The following is a 24,113-nucleotide window of genomic DNA, read 5'->3' on the forward strand; positions in this document are numbered from 1 at the left end:
CCCCAAGCCTTTGCTGCAGCCTCTCTGGAGACGAGGTGATTTTTTTCCCTGCTGATTCAGCTCCTGGAGAAAAATGCCCTGTCTGCCTGTCATGGCTGAGCCGTGCCAGGTGACTCAGAGCGTATCTGGGGAGAATCAGCCTGAGCTGGTCAGGGAGCCTGCAAACCTCCTTTCTGGCAAACTGAGCAAAGATGGGAGCCCAGGACAGGCCGTGCTGGAAAGGGGAGCCTTGCTGGGACTTGGACCTGTCTCCTGCTGCAGCTGGTGCCTTGAGCTTTTGGGTACACAAAGGGTTTCCAGGAGCTGAGGGAGGCTCAACTGCTGCCAGTGGGGACTTGCACCAGGGCTGCATCATGCAGCCTGAAAACAGGGTCAACATCGATATATCTGAACCTCAGTTCAAAATCCTCTCTTTGCAGCAGCCCTGGGCTTTCCAAGCATGTGGCTCAGAGCTGGCTGCAAACAGCTCTGCTCAGCAGCCTGGGGTCATTTTCGAGAGGAGCAGTTTCATTGGAGCCAGAGAGAGGAGAAAACTTTGGGCTGGACTCAGGAGGCGCCTGTCTCCCATGGGGCTGGGGGACCCCAGCACTTCTGGAGAGTTGACTGGGAGAAGGTGAGAGGAGCAGGAGGAAAGCAGGGGCACATGTGGACCAGAGGGAGTGGTAGTGTAGGGAGCCAGTACTGTGGGGTTGTGTCTTTAAAGGGTATCAGTGAATTCCTCATCCCAGAGGGAGGGGAGGGGAACCCAGCTCAGAGGAGAGCAGGACATGGGGAACCCTGTGCAAAGCAGTGTGGCTCCTGCTGGTGCCCTGCCCCATTGCTACCCCCAGTCTCTCCCACCGCCCTGAGCTATTAAACTACATGGAAATATCAACAGCACTGTGGTGACCCCCATCTCCTTCAGCCCAGCACTGTTCAGTCTGGCAGCTCCCGCATCCCTACCCTGATCTGAGCACAGACCCAGCAATGCCCCCAAGGAGCACATCAAGCCCTTATTGGGGACTGCTGGCCCAAACCTCTGCCACTGGGAATACACATGGAAACTGTTCCCGGTGTCCTTCCCTCTACCCACCTCCTCCCAGTGCAACACGACCTACAAGCTGGCCAGTTACCAGAGAGATGGGGCAGATCCTGCCCTGTTTGCAGCCCTTTTTCCTTACCATGTCTCTGGGCTCAGCTGTTGCCTTGCTGTGCTTCCCTCTGCCTGGCTCCCAGCTTGGCTTTCACTAAGTGTCGGGGTCATGCACAGCGTATTAACATGCTTAGCCTTCACCCACGACATGGTTAAGCTGTATTCCCAGCCCCATCTGAGTGTAAGAAGGTGGCAGCAACCAAAACCAGACAAACAAAGGAAGAGATGGAACTTTGCAAAAAGAAAAACACCTTTATTTTTAAACTCTTTCTTTAAAAACATATTTGTAAAAGTTTACAGCATAAAAATAATATCTCATGGCTATAGATGTGACATAGTACAAATCCTACAAATACATCTGTAAACCTAGGAAAATGTTAACTCTTTGGTACCTTAGTCCAAACTCTGTTTTTTCCTTTGCCCTCAGGATGGTTTCTGACAGACAGCATGGAGGCAGGTGCTGCTTCTGTTCAGAGCTGCTGCAGAGTAACAGCATGATGCCAGCAAGCCAGCACAGCAGGAGGGGGAGAGGGCAGACGGCACACTTTGGGCAAGCTTTGCAGTTATGGTGCAATCCATGAAGGAGGAAAGGAACAGTGGGACGCTGCAGGCCTCCCAGCACGAGATGGCTTCCCTGCCTCCTCCCACCCCTGCAAGAGTCATCTCTCCAAAGTGCCGCTGGAGCTAAACTGGAGCAGTTCCCCTGCCTTTGCCAAAGCCAACTGGATCCATCTTGGCATGTCACAGAGACTTCAGCCCTCCGGGTGAAGCATGGAAATTATGCTGGGAGCCCAGCAACCTATGTGCTGACCCATGAAATCTGATTTTTGAAAGATACCTGGCCTGCCCTGGGCAAGTCCCGCAGACAACATGGTACCTCCACTGTTACAGTCAGCCCTGGCCGCTCAGCATCCAGGCTGGGCTGGGGTCTGCTGCGGGAAGGACCTGTGCATGGCCCAGGAGCTGCCCGGCGCCCAGTGAGGACCTGCAGCTGCCCTGGCTGCTCTCTGCCTGTGCAACCACCCGGGGCAAAGGCTGCCAAAAGGCTGCGAAAGCTGCCAAAGGGCAACTTTCATGTTCTCCAAGTGAGAGCGCAGCCAGGCTGCGTCCAGGCTCCCTGGGGCTGGCTTGGCAGCCTGCTGCTCTCCTGTCCATGTGGGACATCCTGTGGTTTGTACTGTGTACTGGCCACACGGATCCTGGGATCTGAGCTAGGCACTGAGCCCAGCCAGAGCCCTTCCTCGTGCCTGTGCGTTGGAGCATGGGGTTTCCCTCCACAGTGCATTAGCTGACATCTTATTTTAGAAAGAGCCCCCAAAAGGAGACATCTGTGAAATCCCCTTCTCCAGATCTGCCCAGCTTTACACAGGCCAAGCTTCCCCACAGCCAAAACCTAACCCACTGCCCAGTACCCTGTATTTGTGGTGCTGTCTTTCCCCCAACCCAGAGCCCTGACTGGGAAGAAGGGGAAGAGCCATTTCTCACTTCTGGCTGACTTCCTCCTGGCTGCACATCTGCACTGCACTTCTGCCTCCCATCCCTGTGGGACTCTGCCACAGTCCCCTTGGCAGGTGAACAGAGACAATTTAGTTACAAGTAAAGTCCGCTGTGCTCTAGATTTCTTAACACGACACAAACAAACACTAAACGTGACACTCTCACTTAAAAAAATAATAACACGCTCAAACCGAGAAGGACAAAACCTGCGCGCTCATCAGTCTGAGAAGCATCTTAAATGTGGAAAGAGACACCGGAGTGTCGCATTAGTTTCTGAGTTACACTTAGGTATGTATGAAATAGTGACTGGCAGTAGGATTATGCATATACTGGTGCTGATAACGATGTAACAGCTGTAGAGTAAAATATAATCTACAAATAAAAGATATTGCACTAGAGATGGGCCCAAGCTGTGGCATGTGTCCCTTTTTGGGGGGCTCAGTTTGGGTCCACCTCTAAACACAAAAACACACCCAAACAAAAATACTGATCATTGAAACGAAAAACCCAGAGGGACCGGTTCCCTTCAGAGTCTCACCCGAGAAATTATGGCTACAAAACTGATGGGCCCAGAACAGCCGACCATTTCTCCTGGCCCTCACCCACTGGGCCATGTAGGGACTGGAATGTCGGCAGCAGAGAGAGAGGGAGCGGGGGGCTGCAGCTGGCTCCCCAGGCGGAGACAGCTTGTCTGGGGGGCTGCTGTAAGCTTCAGCCCTGCCAAGCCCTCTCTTTGAGGAGAGTGGCAGGGATGCTTAGCAAAACACGTTGGCTTTGCCCAGCTGCCAGCCTGTCCCTGGCTGAGAAGATCTGCTCACTGCAGCGGGTGTGCATGCCCTTGCTAAATGGTGATGGGAATAGTTGAGTAAGGACAGGAAAGTACCACAAAGTGCAAGACTCAGCCCTTGCAATCACAGGGCCAAAGGCAAATATTTGGTCATATCTCTCTGGAGTGGAGAACGGTACCATTTCACAGAGAGTCTGGCATACCTACTTTAAGAAGGAAGAGGGAGGTGGGGTTAGCACTCTGTCAGCAGCCAGAACAGGTTTTGATGCAAAGAATAATTGCAATAAATCTACAAATGGGACAAAATGCAATAGGCATCCAAGTGTAGCTAATGCCCAGTTAATAGGACAGGATACCTGAGTTCCCCCAGCAGGGAGAAGAAATAGATCTCCTCTTTCGGGACTGTGGAAACTACTTGATAGTGGGAAATTATTAATTTAATTAGTAATTAATCTGTACAAGATGGCATTTAGTATGGGATTTGTGAAGTAAATAAGCAAATGGCCAAAGTGAGGGTGAGAAGGGGTTAATTGATGGGGAAATCTCTGGGCTGGACGGAGGTAGTAAAAGTAGCTCTCTAGGGTTGCTCTCGATGCTAGAAGTATTTAATATTTTTATTAGTCAGTCCAGCCCAAAAATAACAGTTTGTTAACAAAATGTGCTGATGACCCAATGTCTGGAACAGCGGGGAGTATCTTGGTTAGAAATGCTGGAAGTGTAGAAAGACGTAGGTGCTTAGACTGGTCAGAGGATGACTCCAAACTACCAGTATGTTGTGGCTGGGAAAAGGCCAACATTATCCAAAGCTACACCAGGCAAGTCAAATCCAGTACAGACCAGAACTATTAATGCCCTATGTGAGGTCTACATTTGACCTCACCTGGAGTACTGGGTACTTCTGGTCACCTTTGATAGAGAAGAACAAATTTAAAATGGAGCTGGTGCAGACAGGGGCTATTAGGATGATCTGATGTGCCATCCTCTGGGCTCAAGTTGCAGTGACACGGATCCTACCAAGCACCTTACATCTTAGAAAAATAAAGTGGTCTGACCCCAAGGATCTCATGAGTTACTGCTTCTCCGTGGTTAGGATCATTTCATGAACTGTGTCCACAGAAGATGGCTCCTTCATTACAAGCAGGAGGAACAGAGCATGGAAAAACAGTTGTCATTCACAGTGTTTTTCCTACGGATGGTGGGGAATCTGACTACATGGTCTGAAAATATACTCCACCGGCTGCCAATAAAAGTGCTATTTCTTATGTTCACATTTTACCAAGGACATCAGCCCACAAAGCATCTACTCCTCTTTTAGCTGCATAAACAGCAGCATTGCAATGACAGACAACTTAGAACAGAAGCTGTTCTGCTGGGGATTTCTGGCAGAAGTTTCATATTTAAAAAAAATAATTCTGAGTGGCTCTGAGGTGGCAGAAGCCCAGCAAGATGCTGATTGAATTTCTGAATTTGTAAACCTGCCTGTGTAGTTTTTGTAGGATTCACAGAGATGTGCATGAGTAGGGCAACGAAGGGATTAAAGGGAGTGGGGGGCATGCAGTGAACAGAGCTCTGTGCAAGGCGAAACTTCTCCTTTCAGAAAAAAACCCTGCTAGTTTCTATGGTGTCAGAGCTGTAGTTTTGAGGGTCTAGCTTTCATCTCTGCAGAGGTGGGGTTCACCACTGATTTCAAAAGCCTGATGTTCCTCCTGCTTTGAGTCTCCTCACTCAACTGGCAGCTGAGAGCACAAGAAGTCCCAGGCCTGCCTGTGAGAAGCAAGGAAGGAGGCGAGAAGCAGGAGAAAGGTCTCTGCCCTTTTATTCTTCAAAACACTTTCCAAGAGAGAGGAATCTGCCCCAATTCCTCTTGCTCTGCTTGGTTCCCCATGACACTTCACCCACAGCCCTGGCAGGCTGCAAGTGGCTGTGCCTGGCCCCTAGAAAGTGGCAGGGTGTGAAATACAGTTCAGCTGTGACCAAACAGCTTCCCAGCCTCTCTCCCTCTCTCTCTTTTGAGGTGTCCCTGGGTTGGTGTTCTGGCATCCTTATTGCTCCCCGTAGTCTTGCTATGACTCAGGAGGGACTGGTGAGACATCCCATCCTGAGAAAGAGTGTTCGGGTGAACAGTCTATCAAAAGGGAGCCCTTGCTTCCCAAAGATAAGGCACAATGACTTTGCAGCTGGTGAGGTTATATGATTTCCCAGCAGATGAGCTGGACTTAGTGGCAGTAGATTAATGAATAGCCATATTGCTTCCTTATACTGGCCCTGGCTAGTGGATTAATATATTTGTTCCCTTTAAATCTTCAATGGAGAATAATTAGCTTAGTGTCCACACAGACGACACGAACAACACTGGACTGCTCTCTTTGCTACTACAACAGAGTCACTGTGAGAGCATTTTGAGTTCCTGGCATGCCCTTGGGGCTCCTGGTGCCACGCTGGGCACAAAAGGGTTCGGGGTGTGACAGCCCCTCTAGGTGGGTGCAGAGCTGTGCCCCAGAGCCATGGGTACCTGTAGTGCTTGTGATGCTCTATCCACCGTAGAAGAGCTGTCAAGAAAGGAAAACGGTGATTCAGTATCTCTGAGACGCTGCCTGGTCTCTCCAGGACTTGCCTGTGCTTGGAGGAGAATCTGCCCAATGTACTCTTGATCTCCAGCAGCTGAAGGCTGGTGTTGCAGGTTCTCTAGGCAAATCATCTGTCCCCATGGCATTTCACAGAACCACAGTGTGGCTGGTGCTGAGACCATCAGAGAAGTGCTGGTGCAGAGGAGATGAAACTCATTGCCATGGAGGAGGAAGAGGCTGGAGTATCATCTTAGCAATGCATAAAGTGGCATCTCTTGTGGAGATCCAACCCACGTCTTCCACTTGAAAAGAAGATGTTGGTCTGTGAGATGTCTCCCTCCTGCAGTGGTTTGATCACTGAGGAGGATGTGGCAGTGATCTGGAAGGTTGCTGGCACTGAGCCATATCTTTGTAAGGGGGAACGGGATGGCAATGGGGAAAAGTCTTTAATTCTCCACCCAACACTGGGAGATGGGAGGGAAGGAGGAATGCCGGGGCAGGTGGGGATGTCCCAATGTACAAGCACAAAGAATAGCTCTCTGCGATGTCTGGGTCAGCCTCTCAGCTGATCTCACCGTGGGGAGATGCAGAGTCAGCCCAGCTCTGACTACAGGAAACTCTCCTCCACCTCTTGGTGCCCTGTGGTCAGCTCCTGGCAGCCTGGCTGTGGGTCGGATTCCTGCTCCTCGTCTTGCCGGAGGCCCAGAGGGCTGTCACAGGATATTGTAGACGATGTGTTGGCCTCATTCAGTGTAGAGCTGAAGGGAGACAAGGAGGAGAGAGAAATGAGTGCCTTGTTCCAAGTCTCCTGGTGAGAGAGGATTCCCAATGGCTGAGAAGCACGTCAATCTCCTGGCAGCTCCAGTTTGTCTGACTAGCTTTCCACAGGGGGATGGACAATATCACTTGGGTCTATTCAGCCCTCAAACACAACATACAGCCAGTTGGGCTCTGCAGACTGTGTGCCCCACTTACTTACTCCTTATAAGTGGGGTGTCTTGTCCCCAGCTGTGCCAGCTGATGTATGGGGACATGACATGACACCCTATCTTAGCTCACATCCCAGCTCCTCCAGTTCATCTTCATCCCTGCAGGCTCACGCAAGGTCACAGCACCTCAGATGGGGATGACACTGCCCTCCTTCTCTGCTGGTAAACCCACCCCTGCTCTGTCCCATAGCAGAGCATCCCCATTTCCTCTTGAGGCCCCCATTTTCAGATTTGGGAAGTCAGGGGAAGGGACAATATTCAGAAGCAATATTTTTACCTGGCCCGGCTGATGGAGGCCTCCTGAGGGAGATCGCAGATTGCCTCGGGTTTAGGGTCAGGAAGAGGGATGATATAATCGTTCTCGCCCCCGTTCTGGTGCACGGCTGTGTAGAGAATGCTGCTGGCGGGGGAGCTGGGAGTGAGCCTGGTGTTGTTCAGCCCAGGGATTGTGGGTCTTGTGCGGACAACAGCAGGGTGGTCACTCTTCATGAACTCTTCATCCACCTGCTGGTACCTCTGCTCTCGCAGGGCAGGTTACCAAAGAAACAGGAAGGTCTTGTGAGTGGAGAAAATGCACTTGTGTTGGCTTTGCTTTCCCTGTCTGCTAAGCTTTTTCTAGAGGGGCTGGCATCTTCTAGCTGGGCTCAGCTACCCTGACTCCACCAAAGACAGGTCATGAACATTTCCTAAGGGAGAGATCAGGGGCACAACTCCGCAGCTCCAAAATACCAAACAGTTGGAGGCAGGTTTTTGATCTCCTGCCAGTTCTGATTTCTGCAGTTGCTGAGATACCAGCTGCCTGTCTGGCGACGTCAGTTGTCTCAGCAATGTCCCCAGGATGCCCAAACCACCTTCACTGGCTGTTCAAACTAATGCAGCCTTAGTCACAGCAAAATCCTCTGGCACAGTGGCACTAAACACTGGTCTCCAAACCCTGATTGAGGGCCCTAACCAAGGCAGCATCCTCCACAGAGCACTGACCCTCTTCTGTCCCTCCAGCACAGGGTCCTTTGAACATACCTTTCTGTAGCAATCCACCAAGAGGTTTCCCATAAGCACCACCAGCTGTGAGAAGGATGGTCTGATCTCAAACTTCTCCTCCCAGCACTTCTGCATGATATCGTAGCTAACAAGAGGGAAGAGAGTGCACCCTGGTGAGTTAGTGGGTGGGGAAAACAGAGGCAGAAATGCTTCTGTAGTTTGTGTAGGGCAGGCCCAGGGCAAACGGGTATGGGCAACACTTACATTTCATCAGAGGCGTGGGTGGGTTTGGACATCCGATAGCCACGTTTGATGGCGTTGTAGAACTGTTCGTTCATAGGCAGTTCGGGGTATGGAGTCCCCCCTGGGTGTAAAGGGAGAGCAGGAAATCAGGCTGGTGGATTGCCTGCCACCCCCATGCCAACATGCATTTCACACCAAGGTTTCCTTTTTTCTTTACCTTTCCTGTTTCATTTCACTTCCAAATGGCAACGTCATCATGGGAAAGAAGGAGACAGGGAATGAAGTGCTACTCTGACTGGTAAGGTTGGGACTTGGGGATTAGAAATGGATTTCTGTTGTCTCTGGGAAGGGATCCTGCAAACGTGCTATCAGACCTACAGACACCACCATGATCTCCAGGGCACTTACCTAGAGTGAATATCTCCCAGAGGAGAATCCCAAAGGACCACACATCGCTCAGGGTGGTATAGAGATTGTTGAAGATGCTCTCTGGAGCCATCCACTTAAGGGGCAAGAAGGTCTAAGAGGAAAAAAAATGGAACAAGAAGAGAGTCAGCTGCATCTACAGCACTTGTTTCAACAGGTGAGAGCCTGACATCCAATTCACAAGCAGAGAAGACCCTTCAGAGCTGCCTGTCAGCCCAGCACATCTGCTGACATCCGCTGTCAGCCACTTCTCAGAGGGACCAGTTTCCTCTTTCCTTGTGCAGGATGAACCCAGCAGGCAGGAGGAAAGGGTGGATGTGCTACATCCGTTTCCCTCACTGTCTACCATGGTGAGCTGTCATGGTGTGTATTCTCTGTTCCCTAGTTCTTCGGAAGTCCACTGACTTGCACAACATGATCACAGCACTCCTGAAGGAAGTCCAGGCCTATCTGGACTTTGGAAACCTGAGACCAGGATGGAGAGAGCTATGGAATGACCAGAAAAGAGCCAAAGGACACATTGAGCTTTTTCCTGCTCTTACTCAGACTGATAGATAAAAAGGAGCCTCACTCGACCAGCTTGTATGCAGCACTGGCTGTGCTGTTCCTGGGATTTGCTTGTCCAGTGAATACCAAAATAATCTCCAGGAAGGATTGCAAAGGGGCCCAGTTTCATTTCCCATTTTGGAAGGAAAAGCAGCTATGGCAAGGCTGGACTGGAAAACCCCAGCCCCTCTGCAGGAGGGTCTCCCTGCCCAGGCACTGAGTGCCTGTCTGCCATCCCATGCAAATGGGAGAAAGCACAAGAGAAGCTAAGTAGTTCACAGAGTGGTTAAAGATTGGGGTTTGAGGGGCCTGGCTCCACCCTCAGCTCCCCCAGCCTCAGTTTCTCTGGGAATTACATGGCCTGCTTTGCTTGGGGTTGCACGTTCCCAAATGCCCCAGGGCTGGAGTGGACCTGCTGTTGTTGAAGTCACAGGGGAGGTTCTGGGGAAGCTCAATTACAGTCTCATCCTCTCCTGCCTCGAAAGATTGGAGGTGTCTTTCTGGAAAGTAGCTGCTCGCAGGAAAACACTTCCTCTTACCCTGTGGTCTAGTGGTTAGAGCAGAAGTCTGTGAACCTCTTTCCAGAGTGTCCAGTGACTCACTGCAGCACTGTCAAGCTGCCTAACCTTGCAGTCCTCCTGCCTGCAGCTCACGACCGGACTCAGCACCATGCAGGGAAGGGATGCAGCACTGCTGCCAGCGATGGGATGTACAGGGGACAATCCTTAGTTTTGCTGCTGCTGCCCAGGTTCTTCTGTAGAAGAGCCTGGAGATATGGAAATGCAATTCTGCTACTCCACAGCATGCAGAGCACATCAGGTGCAGGATGGTTGGCAGCTGACACCATCTCCTGGGAGTCCTGCCCTGTCACCACTCTGGGGCACAATGATGGACAGGCAACTCACAGGGGGAGCATGTAGGGTGTGCCAGGCCCAGAGCCCTGGGAAGAAGGGGCTTGCGTGGCTCCTGGTACTCACGCTGCCTTTGGAGATATAGTTGGAATCCCTCATGATGTCTCTCGCCAGGCCAAAGTCACAGATCTTCACCAGCTTCCCCTCGCAGATGAGGACGTTCCTGGCAGCCAGGTCACGATGCACACACTGTAGCGGGGAGGCAGGGCACTGTCACTGCGAGGGGCCCCCAGACAGCCCGAGGAAGCCGCCCAGCTCCAGCACTAGCCATTTCTGGGGCTGTCAGAACAGGATTCACCTCACATCATTTGAGGCATCTCCTCCACCTCTACGGGCAACCATGGCTCAAAGCCACTAGCAGAGCTACCACGTTTTTGCTGCTTGCCTGGACTGCTACCCCCGTGACAGCAACAGGCATACAAATCTGGCAAGGGCAAATCTGGCAAGGGCAACCTAGTAGAGAGGGGATTGCCAGGGCCTGAGCAAGCAAGGGGGCTGATGGGCTGGCAAGGAGGGGGTGTCTCCATCTCTGTTTGGACAATCCAACCCAGCAGTCTGAAGTCATCAGAGTTACACCAGCCTAGCTGGTGCCAGACACTACTAGTGAGCATGGTGATATTATGCCACTGTAAAGTGTGACTGTGGGAAGCTGTGGGAAGCTGGGAGCTTCTCTTCTGTGCTCCATGGGGGAGCACTGACCATGCACTTTTGGGGATCAGACTATCTGGCTGGAGGCAGAGAGCCAGGAATTTCTCTCCACATGTCATTGATGCCATCCGTACCCCTTCTTTTAGCCCTGCCCTGTGTGATGTTTCACACAGTCCAACTATATTACTGCCTGCCCTGGGCTAAGCCAGACCTTAGGAAATCCCAGAGCCTAGTCCTCTGTGGTGGCTTGATTTCCACTAAATGAGCACTTCTAATGAGGCCTGGGGGCTCAGAGCATGTGGTGCAATAGGGGTGTCTGTGGAGAGTAGTAGCTCTGCTGTGGAGTGCCTTGTGCTTTAGCACAGGGAGGTTATCACTGTTTGGTCATCCTGGTAAACAGGGATGATATAATACCACAGCTGTGCAGCACATGGCTTGGGAGGAGCTCAGAGTCAGGGAATTTGAGGTCTGAAGCTTGATCTAAGCCAGGGTTAGCTGTCACATGCAAATATAGTCATGCTGATCCCCAGGGCTGTGTTTCCAAAGAATAGAAGTGGTCATCAGCTCTTCATTTGCACGGCCACTTCTCCCACGAGGAGGCTGGCATGGACAGAGGGACAGTGAGTGGAAGCTGACCACAGGACACAGCAGAGCATTGTTGGCCTCCACCGCTGCAGGCATCACGGACCAGCCGTTATACGTACGTTTTTGGAAGCCAGGAACTCCATCCCATTGGCCACCTGGAAGCTGAAGCCCACCAAGTCCATGTAGCTGAGGAGCGGAGACTCGTTTATCAGCGTCACCCGGTCTGTTCTTTCAGGAGCTGGAGGGCAAGCAGAGGTGGATGTTGGCATTACTCAGCACACTTGTGGGCTGCCCGCCAGTGGAATGACCCACTGGGGATTGCTCTGCCTCCAGCAACAAAGGGACAGAGCCGGGAGTTCCCATCGCGAGGGCATCTGGCAACACTGCTGGACTCATCCCAGAGGTGACCTTTGCAATATGGACCATCCGCCTCCGCAAGCAAAGGCATCCAGCACCCAAAGTGCAAGCACTTCTCCCTCTCACTGTGGCTGAGCTGTTACCTGATGGGGAATAGCTGTCCAGCTCATACGGGGTGCCATAGTTAGAGGACTCGATGTCAGCATACTTGACTTCACCCTTCATGTCGGACATGGGCACATAATCCAGGGAGTCATCCTTGCTCATGTCCATGTAGCCCCCGTCGCTCTCCACAGACAAGGAGAGGTGACTGTGGGGGGAAGCAAAGAGGCTGTTCAGATCCAGAAGAGAGGATCTGGGGATGGCAGCAATGGTTTGTGGAACTGCAATTCCTGAATCCTCAGCCCCAGCACTGAAATGTCGCACACAGCAGGGAAAGAAGCCTTGCATCGTGCATGCAGAGAAATGCAAATGGCACTGAAGACCTCCTTCCACCACCTAACATCTTTGGTGTCCTCAGCGCTAGCTTTAAACAGCCCTGCCATATTCTCCTGTGGGTCTCGAGGTGTCCTTGCCCACAGACTGCAGCTTCTCATGTTCACCTTGCCTGGCAGAGCACAGGCTTGGCTCAGCACACAAGCTTGGCACGGGGGAGGGCAGGAAGGGGAACCAGGGCCATGCACCTCCACAGGTACCCACAGGGCAGGAGGGCAGGAGACCCAAGCTAGAATGGGCAGGCAAAACCCTCCACCTTGGCCGTGCATATTCCCAGGCTGGCCAGGACTGGCCTGGAAAAGGCTGAACTGAGTGGGCAGGACACGATCCTCTGTCCACAGTCAAACCTTCCCAGTTTGGATCAGCAAACATCTGCACCCTTGAGCACCTCTCCCTTGAGTGAGCAACAACTGCATCTGGGAAGCAGCATCTTGAGGCCTTCCACGTAATGGTGCTGGGCAAGGGAAACCAGCTGCATGGCCAGAGCTGTTGGGCACGTCCCCACGGTCTTGGGAGGCTGTGCTCAGTGCTTAGGAGGATCTCAGCTGCCTTCAAGCAGAAAGCACAGGGAGCAGCTGTGCTGATGTCCTAACACTGCTCTACTTTACTATTGTTTTGGTGTGCTAGAAGGAAATGCTGCTTTCTGACTTCCCATGGGACTGTTCCTGTGCACTGATCTGCCTGCATCCCTTACAGCTGGCAACTGGATGAAGGACCATTTCCTTTTCCTTGTAGCACCTCTTGTGCAACTGCACTCCTGCTAGTACTTCTCCCTTAGGCTCAGTAGCAATGATGTGACTTGCCCTGAAAATGCAGAGCTGAGGTCTCCAAGGGTTAAGACGTGCTGGGAAACCCTTCGTCTCTGTACACAAAGTATAGCTGTGGCTATGCCAGTAAAGTTAACGATGCCAGGGAATATTCCCAACTGGCATGGAGCAGCTGGTGTGTGTGCTAGCAGACTCAGCCTCCAGGACACACAGATTGCCTCTGCTAACTCCCCATCTGCCAGGAGCTGTTTGGAGGTGGCTGGTTGGCACATGGGCCAGTCTCACAAGGTAAGAAAGGGGCCAACTGTGTCCCAGTGCTGGGCCAGCATTTATTTTACTGGTCTGGAAGCAATGTAGGTATCCTTCCTGGCAGTACCAGCCTTCCTCATTGATCGGGGCTAGGATGGGGTAAGTACCAGGGAGGAGGAGAGTGCTGCTACCTCTGCACGTGATCCTCCTTGGCAGTGTTCCCGTACACCTCTGCCTCTCGCCGTGCCTTCTCTCCGTAGGACTGCAGGAAGGTATGCTTGTTGCGGTGCAGGTAGTCCACCAGATCCCCATAGCGGCAGTACTCGGTGATGATATAGATGGGCCCTGGTGGGAGAGAGCACCCGTGTCAGCCCTGCCTTGGCCCCGCTCGCTCCCTGGGGCAGCGAATTTCATTCCACAGGGACATTACCAGATTGCAGAACATCTAGGCAAGGCCAGGGGGAAAAGCCATCTTTCTGGTATCAAGAGTTTTTGGAATTTGAAATTTGTGTTTGGGGAGGGAGGTGGGGGTTAACAGAAACATGCCTTCTCAGTTTCAATCAGGTTGGAAAGAAAGGCTTTCGGAGCCCCACAGGGCTTTCCTAGGGGAAGAGTGTATCATTCTGAACCAGAAAATAGGAATTATTCTCTCTGAGAACGGTTCTCCTCCTCAGCACAGCCCAGGGCAGCAGGGAGAGGAGAAAAGGTGCCCAGGGCTCAGCTACCTCCTTTGGTGCAGGCCCCCAGCAAGTTGACGATGTTGAGGTGAGGTCCCAAGTGGCTCATGATCTTCAGCTCGGACATGAGGGCTTGCTTCTCGCTGCTTCGGGCAGTGGCTGTTGGGGAAAGCCAGTGTGAGCGGCAGGGTGAGGAGGGGAGCACATGGGCACCGTTTGGCCTCACAACTTTGGGATGGGGGAAAGGTATGGTGTGGGGACAACTCACACTTGAGCATTTTGACTGCTACTTTCATGGTGGACTGCGAATGGCTCAGGCCGTGGGCTGTTGCCTCCACCACGCGTCCAAAGGCACCGGAGCCAAGAGTGCGTCCTGCAAAGAAACAGAGGAGACAAGGTTGGTGATAGTCCTTGAGGAGAGGTGAGGCAAGGAGCTTGGAAAAGACAAGTCCTCTGCCTGAAACCACACCAGCCTTGCTGCAGTCATTTTGGTGGGCATGGAGGTGGTGGTGAGCTATGATGTTTGTTGTTGGGGCTGGTTTCTGTCTGGCTGGGAAGGGAAGGAGCTTCCAGCCTCAGGAAAGGACAGCCAGGAATAACCCAGTAACTCATGCCAAGGGGAGCAACTGGCTTCCCACCATGCTCCCAGATGGGGAGCTGTCCCAGGACCACATCATATCTTGAGGGATCTCTGTGCCCTTTCTGGGTTGGTCTCTTTTGGAGATCCCAAACCCATTACCCTCAGACAGCCAGGACCCCAGGGGTCCATCAGTGGGAGCTGCATAGCCTTTACCTAACACCAGCTTGTCCCTGGGCACCTCCCAGCTGGAGTCGTAAGGGAGCTGCATGGGATCCACGTAGATGTACTCGTGCCCATCGGAGCTGACTGACTCAATCACCTTCCAGCGGATTTCATAACGAGGTTTCTGGAAAGGGGAGCAAAGGGGAAAGAGAGATCTGAGAGGCTGAGTGCCAGGAAGAGCATGGGGGATGTGGATGGGCTTTGTCAGGGAGTTTTTTTCCTGCAGCCATTGCCTCGTGCCCCATCTAGCCTACAGACGCCCAGAGGGGCAATGGTCCCTGGAATGGGTTGGACATTTGTCAGGCCCACACCAGCAGGAGCTCACAGCTTTGCTTTTCCCAGCCACCCTGACATGGGGGTACCACTGTGGCAGCTGGGAACGCTCTCCTCTTTTACCTTCTGCCACAGGACAATCAGGATGATCAGGGAGATGACGGTGAGGACCAGCAAGGCCAGGATGACAGAGATGATGACCACTTTGAACGGCAAGGCTACAATGGTAACAGGGACAGCAGTTAGATTCCTCCAACCCTGTATGGCCTGGGTACCCTGGGGAAAGGAGGGGACAGCAGCACAGAGGGATCCCTGCACCCTTCCCCTTTCCTCCTCTAGCCACCGTCCCACTCCTGCTACACACCTCCCCCCAGACATTGACCCTGAGCTCTCCTCTGGGCAGGGGCAGTCCCTGTGCTCTCCTCCTGGGCAGACCTGCCCAGCACTTGCAGGGCCAGCACCCCAGGGATAACGGGGTGATGGGTTGTTACAGCCTGTTGAAGGGCTTGCTGCCTTGGGAGAGGTTTGATCATGGCAGGGTGTAAGGAGCTAGAGGGGCTGGTTTGCTTGGGGGAGAGCTGGCAGCTCCGGACCTGGGCTTAGACCATCCTTCCTCATATTTGGGATGTTCAGCATATGGATGTTCGAGTCCGTGGCACCATCTAGTGACCCACAGTCTAATAACAAGACACTGGGGACCTGCTCAGGCACTCTCATCTTGCCTCCCTGGAGGGATGACCCTGCCAGTGGTGGGAAGAGGATGTCCATGGCCAGTGGACATAAGGGCTCCAGACTCCTCCTGGAGCAACCTTTCCTGCCCAACCCAAAGGAAGCTTCGTTTTGGGCAGAATACCCAGGCTTCCTGCCTTCAAGGACTGCAGCCATCAGAGGACAGTCCTGCCTCCTAGCACCTCCATGCTGGTGGCACAGTGTGGAAAGTCTAGCTCCCCATTGCCGGCTCAAACACCTCCCGCAGCACTCACCGTGTGGGACCAGAGTGATGTCCTGGGAGTTGGTGCCCAGGAAGTTTTGCACAGTGCATCTCAGGAGCAGGGGCTCGTCCACCCTGTGCAGCTGCAGGGTGCTGTTCACGCGGTACACCTGCAGCTCCGCATGGTACGTGGTGTTGGTCTGCAGACCAATCTCTGCAGACTCGTTCCCCAGCAGCCGGGTGGGCTGCCCCTTGGTGCTGCACCTGGCCCGGGGGAGGATAAAGGCACCCGTGAGGCAGTTGGGACCACACACCACCATGGGATGCCTGGGCTTGTGGGCCAGCAGGATGCAATAAAATATTAGTCTACTATTCTAATAAATGCAAGAGCCCAGCCATTCCCACGGGGTCCATCACTCCATTTACCATTTTATGTCGCTGCAAGTAGACCAGCTGATCTCTGGCTGGGGCATGCCTTCAGCAGAGCATGTTACGGTCTGCTCCCCACTGCTGGCACTGCTGTTCTCCTTGAGATCCACCACTTTAGCTGGCACTGAAACCAAGATACACTGGTGGGAATTCATCCTTCACTTTGACTGCAGGATGGAAGGGGAACATGATTGCCCTGTACCCCTAACATGGCCTGGGGATGAGGGGACAGTGAGGTAGGACTCATCACAGCAATTGTGTTTCATTTTTGAAACCTAACAACAAAAAGAGAAAGGTTTGAGGGGGTCATGAAGGAGACCTGTCCACATTTAGGTTACTTAGAGAACAGAGGCGAGCACAGGGGAGAGTTCTGGACATCAGAGCTGCTCACCCATCTCTGCATCTACTACCTTGGGCCAAGGCATGAAAGCCAAGCTGCTGGTGTCTGCACTGCCTCCCTGTCCCCCTTGCTCTCAGACCATGTGTGAGATATTTCAAGTGATCACAGGTTTCTTGCTTTAATGCTCTTCTTTTGACTAAAACCACTCTGGAGCTCTAGTCAGAGGAGTAAGGGCTTCAGCCTGAGGGTCCTGTGGCAAAGGATGGAGCCATCCTCTGAGACTGCCCCCACACTCCTCAGCCCCATGTCTGCATGCCCATCCTCACCATTTATCTGCAGATGGAAGGACAGCTCCTGCTCATCGTCCTCATTGGAAGCCCGGATGGTGTAAAATCCTCCTTCTTCCTGCTTCACCCGCACCAGCACCAGAGCCGTCTGGTACCTGGAGGAGACAGTCCCCAAGTGAAGGGTGTGGGAAGGTATCTGAGGACTGACAATGCTTGGAGGCGACCAGCTCCCACCCAACTGAGGCAGGCTCGAAATCCACTCACAGAAAGGCATTCAACCACCAACCCATGTCCAACCAGTGATTTGCAGCTTGCTTTGTGAATTATCGCCTCCCTGCACCCCAGTGAGGAGTGATGGACCCTCACCTGGTTTCTGACAGGTTCCTGCTGGTGATGGTGAACTCGCTGCTGCTCTCCATGGTCAACGTCTTGTTGTTCTTCAACCACATGATGCTGGGTTGCGGGTAGGCTTCCACCTCCACCTGGATGGTGTGGCTCTTGTGGACCTCAGCGTACACCATGCTGGGCAGGCGGGTGTGGAAGCGCACGAAGCCACGCTCTGAGAGAGGGCAGGAGGGATATTGGGGTCAGAGATAAAAAAAGACCCCTCTCCAGCCCTTTGGACAAACATGGATCTGGAACAAAACACCCTGAGCACACAGAAGTGGTGGGGCAGCTCCAGGTCCATCCCTCAAGGCTTCAGGCTTGCGTCCAAGGGGAGTGGGGGTGCAGAGCCACACTTTGGAGCAGGGGAGCTCATGGGGCAGGCAGCATGCAGGGAAAAGGCTGTTATCTTGTAGAGATGGGGCAGGTTCCTTCAAATTACACGAAAGAAGGACAGATGCAAATGGGAGGTGACAATTTGACCTCACAGTGCATTGGCACTGCACAGTGCAGAAGAGCTCTCACCCACACCCTCAAGTGTCATAAAAGGTCCCAAAAGCTGTGGTGGGAGGTTTGGGATGTTTTGAAGCCAAGAAGTGGGCAGGGGTGACTTGGGGTGAGGGTTGTTTTTTTGCCACAGCTACTAACGGCAGAGGCAAGGAGGGGAGAGAGCTGGAGGCTGTGTGGAGAGAAGAGGGTGTCACCCTGGGACATCCTGCCTGGACACCCATGTGGTTTGCTGGCTTTGGGCACGTGGGCAGCAACGCACCGATCACTTGGACCGTGATGTCTTTCCGATCTGTTTTCTCATGGTAGCCCTCAGAGACGTTGCAGACATAGGTCCCGCTGTCCTCCAGCTCCACATTCTGGATGGTGAGGATGGAGCGGATCTCATGGGTGGATCCAGGCAGGAAGTCGGTCACCGGCTCCACAGCCTTCCCTGCCTGCACAATGGGGACAGAAGATACCGTCTGAGAAGTCAAGAGCATGTTCTGCCATTGGAGCTACAAAGCCAGGCTCACCCCAGTCTGGCTGCCACAGGGACAGGGAACATGCACTGATCCGAGGCCACTGAGACAGACAGCCTTAATCCAAGGATCTCCCCATCAAGCCTCCCTGTGTGGCAGCAGCAGCATCCCACAGCTTCTGCCATGGGGTGAAGCTTCCAGTGAAGCTTCCAATGAAGCTTCACCCAGGATATTGATGAGTGATTGCCATGGGACATCCAGGCAAAGCCTAGAGCTGCTGCCCGGAGCCTGTGGGGCTGGAGCACTCACTTGCTTGCGGGGATAATCCCAGTCGAAGTTGACTAGCTCATTGCCGCTCACAGTGCACATCAGGGTAATGTTTTCTCCCTGACGCACTATGGTCTGCACTGCGCTGATGGAGACGTTCACAGATGAGACTGTGGGAAAGGTGAAAGGAAAGAATGAATAATGAAGGAATGGACGAGTGGGCACCCAGTCCATTTATCCTGGGTGGACTGGTCCACTGAAAAGTCTCTTCCCTGAGAGATGGAGCTGACACTTTGGCAGAACCCATTCTCTAATGGAGACAGGACTAAATTCAGCCTCCAAACTGATCAGGGGCACCACTAAGGAGACAGGAGGAGAGCTTTACCGTCCCCTGCTACTGGGCTGAAGGAAGAGCCACAGCATGTGCACAGGTATGCTAAGACAATGGCAGCTCACCCTGGATCCTGTAGACATAGAAGGTGTCTGAATCCACCTCCTGGTCATCCACAATTGTCCGGCAGAAATAGGTCTTATCCTCAAAGAAGCCTTTGAACCCCTGTTGTGGGTCATAAGCAGCTGGGATGGGGTTCTCCACCTTTTTCTCATAGAGGGTCACCTGCATCTGCGGGTTGGTCACACGACATGGGATGACGGCCTCTGTGTAGCCCGTGATGAAGATGAAGACCTCTTCGGAGGTGATTGTGGGGAGGAAGACCAGGGAGGGATCTGTGGGAGAGAGAAAGCTGGTCACAGAAAGCTTCTTGAAGCTGAACCAGGGCTGCTCTGTGCTCCTCCAGGACTGCTCCAACACAGGGCTCTGTCTCCAGACTGGTGGGATACTTTTTCCCTTACTCCCCATGGCAAAGTAGAGCTGCCGTGTTACGGGCTTGCCAAACCTCTCCCGAGAGGGTGAGAGAGACCCAGACACTGCTGCCCAGCACCATTGCCTCCCCCACCGCTTGCGCCAACACACCACACACATGGGCCTCTCCCATGACCTCGCATACCAGAGACGTGCCATAGCCAGATGACCTGCCATGAGGGCCCTCCTGCAATGGGAGGGAGGATTTTGGGAGGCCAGGTGCTTGCAGGCAGAACAATGATTCAAAGCCCTCTTTCTCCTGGTTGCTAAACCCTGTGGAAATACAGAGACAAGGCCATGCTGTCCCCTACCTGGAACGTAGATGTACAGGGCTTTCCTCTCCGCTGGCTCTGGAGCCTGGTCAGGGCTGTAGGTGCACGCGTACTCCCCGGTGTGATGGCCCGTCACGTTCCTGAGGGTGAGATTGCTGAGGAAGACACCATCCCTGTGCTCCAGCGAGGCGGCGAGGGACTGACCCTCCCGTTCCCAGACCAGGGCGGCGTCCCCATAGCACAAGAGGGAGAAGGTGCTGTGGAGGCCGAGGACAAGCTCAGCATCTCCGGGTTCGATGTGCAGCCCGCTGCCCCCAGACGTTACCTCCAGCAGACCTAGGAGAGGAGGGAGATGAGACGAAATTAGATTCCTCTGAAATCCAAGGAGAAGCATGCTGGAGCACAACCTCATGCCAATGTATTTGGTTTGTAGCATCAGCCTTTACACTGAAAAATAACCTTCCTGGATTTGTCCTTGGTGTAAGCCACCACTGACAAACACACGCTCTCCTCAGAAATGTCCTGTCGACCTAGACCTTGGTGGGTCACCCTTCATTCCCTGTACCTCCTGAAACCCTTACTGGAGAGGAAATAAGACATCACGGGGTTTAGCAACATTCAAAGTTTCCCATATTGTCTGTGGCAATGCTGGGTGGAGACACCCCCCCCCCATTTTATGCTTTAACTATGTCTGCCCCCGTCCAACCCTTCTGCGAGGTAACTGCACCCTCAGTGCCACCCAACGCTGCCCAGTGTCATTGGGCAGTGAGGAGCAGAAGGCTGGCTCGAGGGGGATTTGGGGCAGCCGTTGAAACTGTGGGTGTGAACAGAGCTGTGCTGGGAGGCAGCCATGCTGTGATGCTGTTGCACCAGCCCAAAGGACATCCTTTGTGAGGATGGGGCTGGAAATGGGGGTGACCTGGGCCTCCCCCACACATTTGCCCACATTCTTGGCTTTTATGCATCCTGTGAGCTGGTCTAGATGGCCCGGGGAGCTGGCAGTATAGATAGTACTGCTGACCCCAAAATGAGCCTGTCTCTGTAAAGGCAGAGGTAGGTCTCAGCTGCACCTTCAAAGGCTTGGAAAAGCCATGCATTTAGCAGGAAAGGGGGAGAGGAGGAGATTAGGCAATTCCCTGCTCTGCTGGCTGCCTCTCCACAGGGACAGTGTCAGACGGGACACAGATGAGGCTGAAACAATGTCAGTTTACAAGAAAGTGAAAAAGGAATGAAAGCAAAACCTTGCAGGAAATCCTTTGGAAGCAATAGAGCAGGCAAGGTCTTCCTGAATGGCTCCCCGTGTCTCCCCCAGCTTCCTTGCTTCACCCTTTGCCCAGATGTCCCAGTGGGGCTGGGACGTGTGCTCCTCCCGGCGTCCCCACCGGTGGGCAGGGCAGCTGGGGACAGTCCCCAGGGACTCACAGCAATGCTGTAAACAGCCCAGATACAGCCAGGTGCCCTGTTGCCTTGCTGTGGGGGTTATTGGATATATGGAGTCCGATTGAATCCTTCTGGCTGTGGGGGTGTCCGTAATGTCCAGCTAATGTGGGTTCTCAGGTGTCTGCTAAGGGCTGGGCACACCTGGCAGTGCTCCCTCTGCAAAGGTCTCCTCCTTCCACCCAGCCATGCATCAGCATGAACCGGGTGGGGACTCCACATCCACCCCGCCATAGGATTGGGTTGGCATGAGCCCACGGACCCGAGTCATTAGGAGGGACAGATGTGCCTGGAGCGTGTTGTGCACCCCTGTGCCTCCCCATGGCATTGCCCCTTTCCTCCCCCTTGCCCTGCAGTGAGCATCCCAGGGCAGCATCCCCGCGCAGGGCCCAATCCTCCCCAGCCACAGCACTCACCGGTGAGGATGAGGAGCCAGAGAGATGTCTTCAGAGAGGGGCTCAGCATGGCGGGCTCTGTGGCTTGGTGGCTGAATCCTGCCAAGAGCAAAGCGGGATGAGCGCAGCACTGCCGGCAGAGGAGGGGTCCCTCGGCCGCCCCAGGCAGGGGGGTCCCCGAGCCCCAGCCTGAGCCCTGGGCTCCCTTCTCCACCTCAGAAACCTCCCATCTCTCCAGTTTTCAGCCTTTCCCTCCCGGCAGGGTGGTTGGCTCCCCCTCACGCTGGATCTGCAGAAGGAGCTGTTTCTAAAGCATCTCCCGCTGGTAAACAGGGATTTTGCTGGAGGCTCCAGCAGTTGTGTCAACTCTTGGTCATCTCTGCTAGAAATGCCGCTCCGCCCGCTGCAGAGCCCTGCCTTTCTCCCTCCCTCTGCTCTACCGCTTGCCTTTTTTTCCCTTAGTTTTTGCTTCCCTCAGTCCCAGTGAGATAAAAGTTGCTAGAAAACAGATGCCCCTCCAACCCTCCCACATTTTCTGCTCCTTCAAATGAAATAAAACAAGCCCAAAGAAATGCCACAAAACCCCGAGTTTCTTGTATTTAACTTTTAAATATATATATTTTAAGGGAATATTTAAGAGGGCTTTTTAAGTAAAAAGCCCTTTTAACATTTCTCAAGAAATCTTTTCCACAGAGCGCTTTCAACCCTCCCTGGTGCAAACCGAGAGCCCACAGAAGAGACGAGGCCAGAGCTCCCTAAGAGCAGTGGGGTCTGTCCCCCGTGTCCTGGAGTGACAGGTAACCCTCCCCATCGCGCCTGCAGGGGCGGGGATGAGTATTTCTGAAAAGCAAAATGAAGACGCTAAAAAGGGAAAGAGTAAGGGGAAAGGCTTCCTCTGTGCCTGGACAAAGCTGGGGGGAAATGAGTTCGGTAGTCCTGAACTTGGGGATGCTCCTGCATGGAGCTGAGCTTCACGGCTCAGCCACGCTGCAATCCAGGGCTGAGCTCCTGCCCTGCCGCTGGGCCACCTCCCCTCTCCCAGCACAAGAGATATTTTGAACCTGCTCCCAAGGCAGACCCCAAGGAGAAGCCCCTGTGATGCTGGCACAGTGCTCTGGGGAGCTGCTTGCCAGGCACGAGGACGGCTAGTGGCAATCTGGACTTGCTGACCTGGCCCCAGGCACGGTCTCTTACTGAGCGGCTCTGCTGCCTCTTGGCCCTGGCGTGGCCTCCTGGTCTGCTTGATGTTAAGGAGGAAATGGTTTTTAAATGACGTGCGCTTGTCAGATGTTTTTATTATTCTCTTGCTTTGGCTCAACAAAAGTCTGATCTACCAGCAAATCCTTCCAGGTCTCCAGCTTATTCAGCAGCTTTCCTCTCCCCCCTCCAGAAAACCCCTCCGTGACTCCTCTCTTCTGCATTTGCCAGAGGGCATGAGAGCACTTACGGGGAAGAGCTGAAAGGACCGAGGTGAAACTCAGGCTGTAAATGAATGTGTCCTCACTGCACCCACCCTCAGAGAGCATCAACCTGCAGGAGAGAGGAGGAGGATGGACAACCTAATCTCGCTGCCCCCCAAGGCACTGCCATGAGAACAATTAGCTTTGTTTCCCAATTCTCCTTTACAGAGGTGTGTGACTCGTCCTTTATTCAATGTTCAAGGTTCTAAGGACAAGTGAGATCCTCTCCTTTCATCCCTCCCTGCCTGCATGCACAAGCCAGGCTGTATTCGCTCCTCCCCCCAAATATCTGCCTGCCAGCAGCTAAGGTCTTCCCAAGCTCATGCCCAGCTTTTAGCTGCCTGTCCAGCTTCATGGCTGTCACTGTTAGTCCCGTTGCAGGCAAGATCTTGGCTTCCTCTACCCACACAGACAGGTTCCTCACTCCACCGGTGATCTCTGCAGGATCACTGATGGGGCAACCACTGCTCTGCCAGAGCCGGGGAGCTGGACGTGGGTGCATGCTGGTGCTGGGCTAGCACGGGTGTTGTTTCAGTGAGCAGTGAGAGCCCTGCAGCCTCTGCCTGCTGCTGCTGGCTGCCTCCCCTGTGTTCATAGCTGGTTTTAATAAAGCTGCTGGTTTTGCAGAAAGGCATTTCTCTTGGAGATGGTTCCCAAGCAGAGTGGGAGGGTGGCAACGTCTCGCAAAGAGTGGTGACCTCTCCCTTGTTTGTCTGCTCTGGCCAGGGCGAGAGGCACGCTCACAGATGCTGAGCTCTGCCTGTCCTGCAGGATGCACGCAGAGCCTGGCTAGCAGAAGTACAAACCTTTCTCTCCCTGTCACGGGGACACGTGTGCTTGCACATGTGGGTGCACAGAGGCGTTTCACAAGGGTTGCAAATGCACCCAGCTCACTGCCAGCCTTGAGAGCACTTGTTTCCCTCCTCAATCTCAGCTTTTGTTCTCAGCAAGAGCAATAAGATGCACCCTATGAGTTCCAGACAAGGAGGAGCTGAGGTGGGTGCAGCCTCACTCAGTGGTCCAAAAGCAGGCACCCAGACGTTATCCCACCCAGGGACCCAAACACAGGCACCTACATGATGCTCAGCTGCCTTGGATTGTCTCCTCCCAGCCCTATGGGTGAGCAGGGTGCCACGGACCCCTCAGACT

At 53.5% G+C, this 24,113-nt stretch overlaps 1 protein-coding gene across 4 annotated transcripts in view; it reads right to left on the reverse strand.

Moving 5' to 3' along the window:
• Nucleotides 1–1,372: 1,372 nt before the first annotated feature.
• PDGFRB (platelet derived growth factor receptor beta) overlaps nucleotides 1,373–24,113 on the reverse strand; it is a 34,678-nt gene continuing 11,937 nt past the window's right edge. Inside the window, exons 2-25 of one of the 4 annotated variants that reach the window (XM_072873704.1) lie at nucleotides 22,952–23,034; nucleotides 21,526–21,603; nucleotides 19,712–20,008; nucleotides 18,995–19,264; nucleotides 18,581–18,708; nucleotides 18,073–18,247; nucleotides 17,286–17,478; nucleotides 16,959–17,074; nucleotides 16,290–16,416; nucleotides 15,916–16,127; nucleotides 15,056–15,150; nucleotides 14,651–14,783; nucleotides 14,126–14,230; nucleotides 13,906–14,016; nucleotides 13,372–13,525; nucleotides 11,813–11,979; nucleotides 11,432–11,550; nucleotides 10,146–10,268; nucleotides 8,605–8,716; nucleotides 8,218–8,317; nucleotides 7,993–8,098; nucleotides 7,250–7,488; nucleotides 6,559–6,741; nucleotides 1,373–6,285 (exon numbers count right to left, since the gene is read on the reverse strand). In XM_072873704.1, the coding sequence (XP_072729805.1) occupies nucleotides 6,591–6,741; nucleotides 7,250–7,488; nucleotides 7,993–8,098; nucleotides 8,218–8,317; nucleotides 8,605–8,716; nucleotides 10,146–10,268; nucleotides 11,432–11,550; nucleotides 11,813–11,979; nucleotides 13,372–13,525; nucleotides 13,906–14,016; nucleotides 14,126–14,230; nucleotides 14,651–14,783; nucleotides 15,056–15,150; nucleotides 15,916–16,127; nucleotides 16,290–16,416; nucleotides 16,959–17,074; nucleotides 17,286–17,478; nucleotides 18,073–18,247; nucleotides 18,581–18,708; nucleotides 18,995–19,264; nucleotides 19,712–20,008; nucleotides 21,526–21,603; nucleotides 22,952–23,034 (3,394 nt within the window). In that variant the 3' untranslated portion in view covers nucleotides 1,373–6,285; nucleotides 6,559–6,590. Of the gene's footprint in view, nucleotides 6,742–7,249; nucleotides 7,489–7,992; nucleotides 8,099–8,217; nucleotides 8,318–8,604; nucleotides 8,717–10,145; nucleotides 10,269–11,431; nucleotides 11,551–11,812; nucleotides 11,980–13,371; nucleotides 13,526–13,905; nucleotides 14,017–14,125; nucleotides 14,231–14,650; nucleotides 14,784–15,055; nucleotides 15,151–15,915; nucleotides 16,128–16,289; nucleotides 16,417–16,958; nucleotides 17,075–17,285; nucleotides 17,479–18,072; nucleotides 18,248–18,580; nucleotides 18,709–18,994; nucleotides 19,265–19,711; nucleotides 20,009–21,525; nucleotides 21,604–21,718; nucleotides 21,916–22,951; nucleotides 23,035–24,113 lie in introns of those variants that run through there. The other 3 variants (XM_072873703.1, XM_072873706.1, XM_072873705.1) reach the window with 3 other exon arrangements.

Source organism: Ciconia boyciana, chromosome 9 (assembly GCF_034638445.1).
Source record: "Ciconia boyciana chromosome 9, ASM3463844v1, whole genome shotgun sequence".
NCBI lineage: Eukaryota > Metazoa > Chordata > Aves > Ciconiiformes > Ciconiidae > Ciconia > Ciconia boyciana.